This window comes from Diaphorina citri, unplaced genomic scaffold (assembly GCF_000475195.1).
Source record: "Diaphorina citri unplaced genomic scaffold, Diaci psyllid genome assembly version 1.1 scaffold29821, whole genome shotgun sequence".
NCBI lineage: Eukaryota > Metazoa > Arthropoda > Insecta > Hemiptera > Psyllidae > Diaphorina > Diaphorina citri.
Window position 1 is genome coordinate 1 of NW_007407158.1, and position 3,459 is coordinate 3,459.

Here is a 3,459-nt window from a genome sequence, read left to right on the forward strand (position 1 = left end):
CAATTAAATGGAAGTATTCTCATCTGCCGTTCAACTCACAGTATTCCGAAATTCCGACTAGAGCGTAACCTGAACGGATATTGGAAACTAACTGGGAATCGGACTTATCCCTTCAATTTCCTCTTCCCACCTTATTTCTTACTGGACTGACTTACCATTCTCATAGTTGACAGGAGGGACTTGGAAGTCATGCATGAAGAGTGCCAGGGATCCTACAGACATGGGAGGAGATCTCTGGAAATGATCCGTGATGAATGCTCCCTCCTTGGTGCTGAAATGAGACAGTTTGGTCAGTACAGTGACAGGACAGTTTCTAAAGTAAGTCAGTTTTTACTTATCTAAATTGTACAGTTTCTAAAGTAAGTCAATTTTTTACAGAAATTATTTAATTCGGTATGACGCCAACCCAATTTGAAGCCAACGCGTGTTTTTCATTTCACTTCCCCTCCTGGCGTATATCTTCGACTGACTGAACGCCGCGTCCTAAATTCCGGAAGCGAATCTCGATTAGCATCAAGTACAAAATTGTTTTGTGATTTCTCCGCTAGATGTCATGTTTGTTGAGCTTCCACAATTTTTACCCCCACTCCCAACGCAGAGTGAACGCATCTTCGATGCGGCGCGACACACTTACTTTCCATGTCCAGAAAAACCAAAGCCCGTTGTAGAGGAAAGGCCTTTTATACTCACAAGTTGACCGTGTCATGGATGGGCATGCTGGACATGATTTGGAACTCGGTCTTATGCGTGACGCTCAGTTCAAACCAGGTCTTCATCTTAGGTTCGTCCATACAGGGGAACACTTGACGGGCGAGGCCATTCTTCAAGTTGAGGCCCACGATCCATCTGCAATCAGGAGGCCACAGGCCAACAAACATAGGTACCTAATTAGACTATTTAGATATTAGTGCCTCTTTTTTTTCTTCTTTCCTTGTCCAATAGGAAGGAAAGTAATTTTCGATGGTCAGTTTTTAGTGCCAAAACACGGTTTGAGGTCCTAGAGCCTAAATCCAAAGTTTCAGCCATTGGTCCGTGTGTGCCTGTCTGTTTGTAAACAAAATATCTCGAGAACGGTAAGAGCTAGACAGGGTTGTCCAACCTTAGGGCACCCGAGGGCCGCAAGAGACCAATGTAGAGAGTTGGCGGGCCGCAAAAACTCAACTCACGGGGGGGGGATGGCCTGGTGTAATGTAATTATAATATAATTTTATTTCTCATCGGTGTTAATATCATACGGGTCTCTGAACACGAAAGTGAAGACGAACCGATCGTAGCACGTTGGTAAGACTTGTAGGATGGCGCCCCAATATCTGATCTAGAGTGAGGATAGGGTCCCGCTGCCTCAGGAAGTTTCGCTGCCCCATTCATAAGGAACGGTTTCCAGAAAAGCACGGTTTATCATACAGGAACCACAGGAAGTTTCCTGATAGATCATAGTTTCCAGGAAGTTTCCTGTATAGATCATAATAAACGTCTTTGTGCTTGTGTTTTTCGGGAGGAGGCTCCGGAATCTGACCAGTCGAATCTTCAACAAAGTAACTAACAACAAAACAAAAGTTCCAGCTCTGAGCCGGTAATTCCAGCAAGGGTGTTATCTAAAGGTAATATAGTTGTCAAAAACTACCACGGGAAAAGAATAAGACAAAATGGTGAGAGAAAGGGTAAAAATACAAAATACCGAGAGATTAAGATAGGTACGAATAAGATAATTGTTTGTATAGCTATGTTATTTATTGTTGGGAAGGGATTTTTTTTTTTTTTTTTTTTTTTTTTTGAACGAAACTTTCGGTAGGTGGATGCAATATACGTGGGTAAGTAAGGGGGAGGAATCCACGCCGACCTCGCCGACTAACCCCGTTAAAAGATAAAAAATTGGAGGACTTGGGGATGAAAGGATAATCCACCGACGACCTCGGACTAACCCCCGTTAAAAGATAAAAAAATTGGAGGACTTGGGGCATGAAAGGATAATCCACGCTGACCTCCGGACTACCCCGTTAAAAGATAAAAATATTTGAAGGAGTGGGTGACAATAGGATAATCCAACGCCGACCTGTAGCAGCGGATATCGCTTTCTGTGTCTGTGTGGTAAAGAGGAGTTGCGCAAGGGTCGGAGTTACAAAGATTGAGCTTCTTTAATTTCAGTATGCGTAGGTCTGAACTGAGCAGACTCCCTCCTTCTACCTGTGCCCGGCTCCTCTCCATTCCCCTTTTGTTTGCTTCCATGCATTTTTGTCTTGCTCCATGCCTTTTTTGTCCTGGCCCCCTATCCCTTTGGTCTGGCCCCCCAATCCCTTTTGTCTTCCTTCCATGCCTTTTTGTCACTGCCCCCAATCCCTTGTTGTTCTCTCGCTCTCATCCATGGCTGGCAACTAATTACAGTTACCGCCACCTGCTCTTATTTTTCACTCAGATACCGACAGCTCCGTCACATTGCCAAAGGTCACACACCTGTGTGGAGTATCTGTAATAGTTTAGCCTTTCTGTAGGTGGCTCGACAGTGCTATCGAAACGACTAGCCGTTTGTAGGCTGCGTCTATTAAGGACGCGTGGTATTGCAACCTGTTTATACAAAAAAGCTTTTTCAGAAGCCTTGGTTCCCTTACTAAACTGAATCTAAAGTATAATCTTGTGGGGTTTATTATATATTAATAGGAGGAACTGTCGACTATTAGTTGCTAGTTCAGGGTTGTCAGGTTGTGTGTGTGTTTTGTTGTTGTTGTAAAATAGTAGAACAAGATGAGTAGGAACTTTTAGGTCTCAAGATCGAGTAGAACTTTTTAGGATGCCTCGTCGTCCGCTTGATCTCAGCCAAAGTCTTTTAGGGGATCACAGGATCAGTATAATTTTATTTATTATTCCATTTGTTAAGTTTAATTAAGAGAGACCTAAAAGGTCCTTCGAGGGCTAGTTTCTGCCAAACTCTCTTAACGACTTTCTCTTCTTTGAGCAATAATTTGAACTTTTAGTTTTATTTCGCGCTACAGTGGATAGTCTATCTGTAATGCAAACTACCGGTGGACCCGGTTAGGTTAGGGTCGTTCCGGAAGACCGTCGTCTGGATGTACCTGTCATTGTTGGTCTTCTCCACTCATAAGGTGAAGATGTTTTTTTTTCAAAGTTACCATGCGACACGCTACCATTGGCTTCTAAAGGCACAACGTAGGAACAGTGTAAACATCTGATGGATGTATGCGGTTTTAAAGTTCAGAGATCGACGTCCGAAAGCAAGGTTGGGCGCCGGGCACTCGAGTAAAAACGCCGGGCGCTTCCGGGGCGGATTTTTTTTACTTGCTTTTTACTCTTTATTGTCATTTATATGAATTTATTTTATTAATAACGTACTTTTAAAAGTTTAAATATTTTTAAATGGGTCAAATGGAATGTTTAAAGTATCAATCAAAAGATTAAGATCCAATGGTAGTTTGCGTACGACATGGATATAGAATCACCGGTTTG

General features: G+C 42.8%; 1 protein-coding gene across 1 annotated transcript in view; it reads right to left on the minus strand.

Moving 5' to 3' along the window:
* Positions 1-155: 155 nt before the first annotated feature.
* LOC103523622 overlaps positions 156-3,459 on the minus strand; it is a gene marked incomplete at both ends in the record, with an annotated part of 10,080 nt that continues 6,776 nt past the window's right edge. The window contains 3 exons of the mRNA XM_008488653.1: positions 156-271; positions 691-846; positions 1,393-1,539. Coding sequence (XP_008486875.1) covers positions 156-271; positions 691-846; positions 1,393-1,539 — 419 coding nt within the window. The remainder of the gene's footprint in view (positions 272-690; positions 847-1,392; positions 1,540-3,459) is intronic.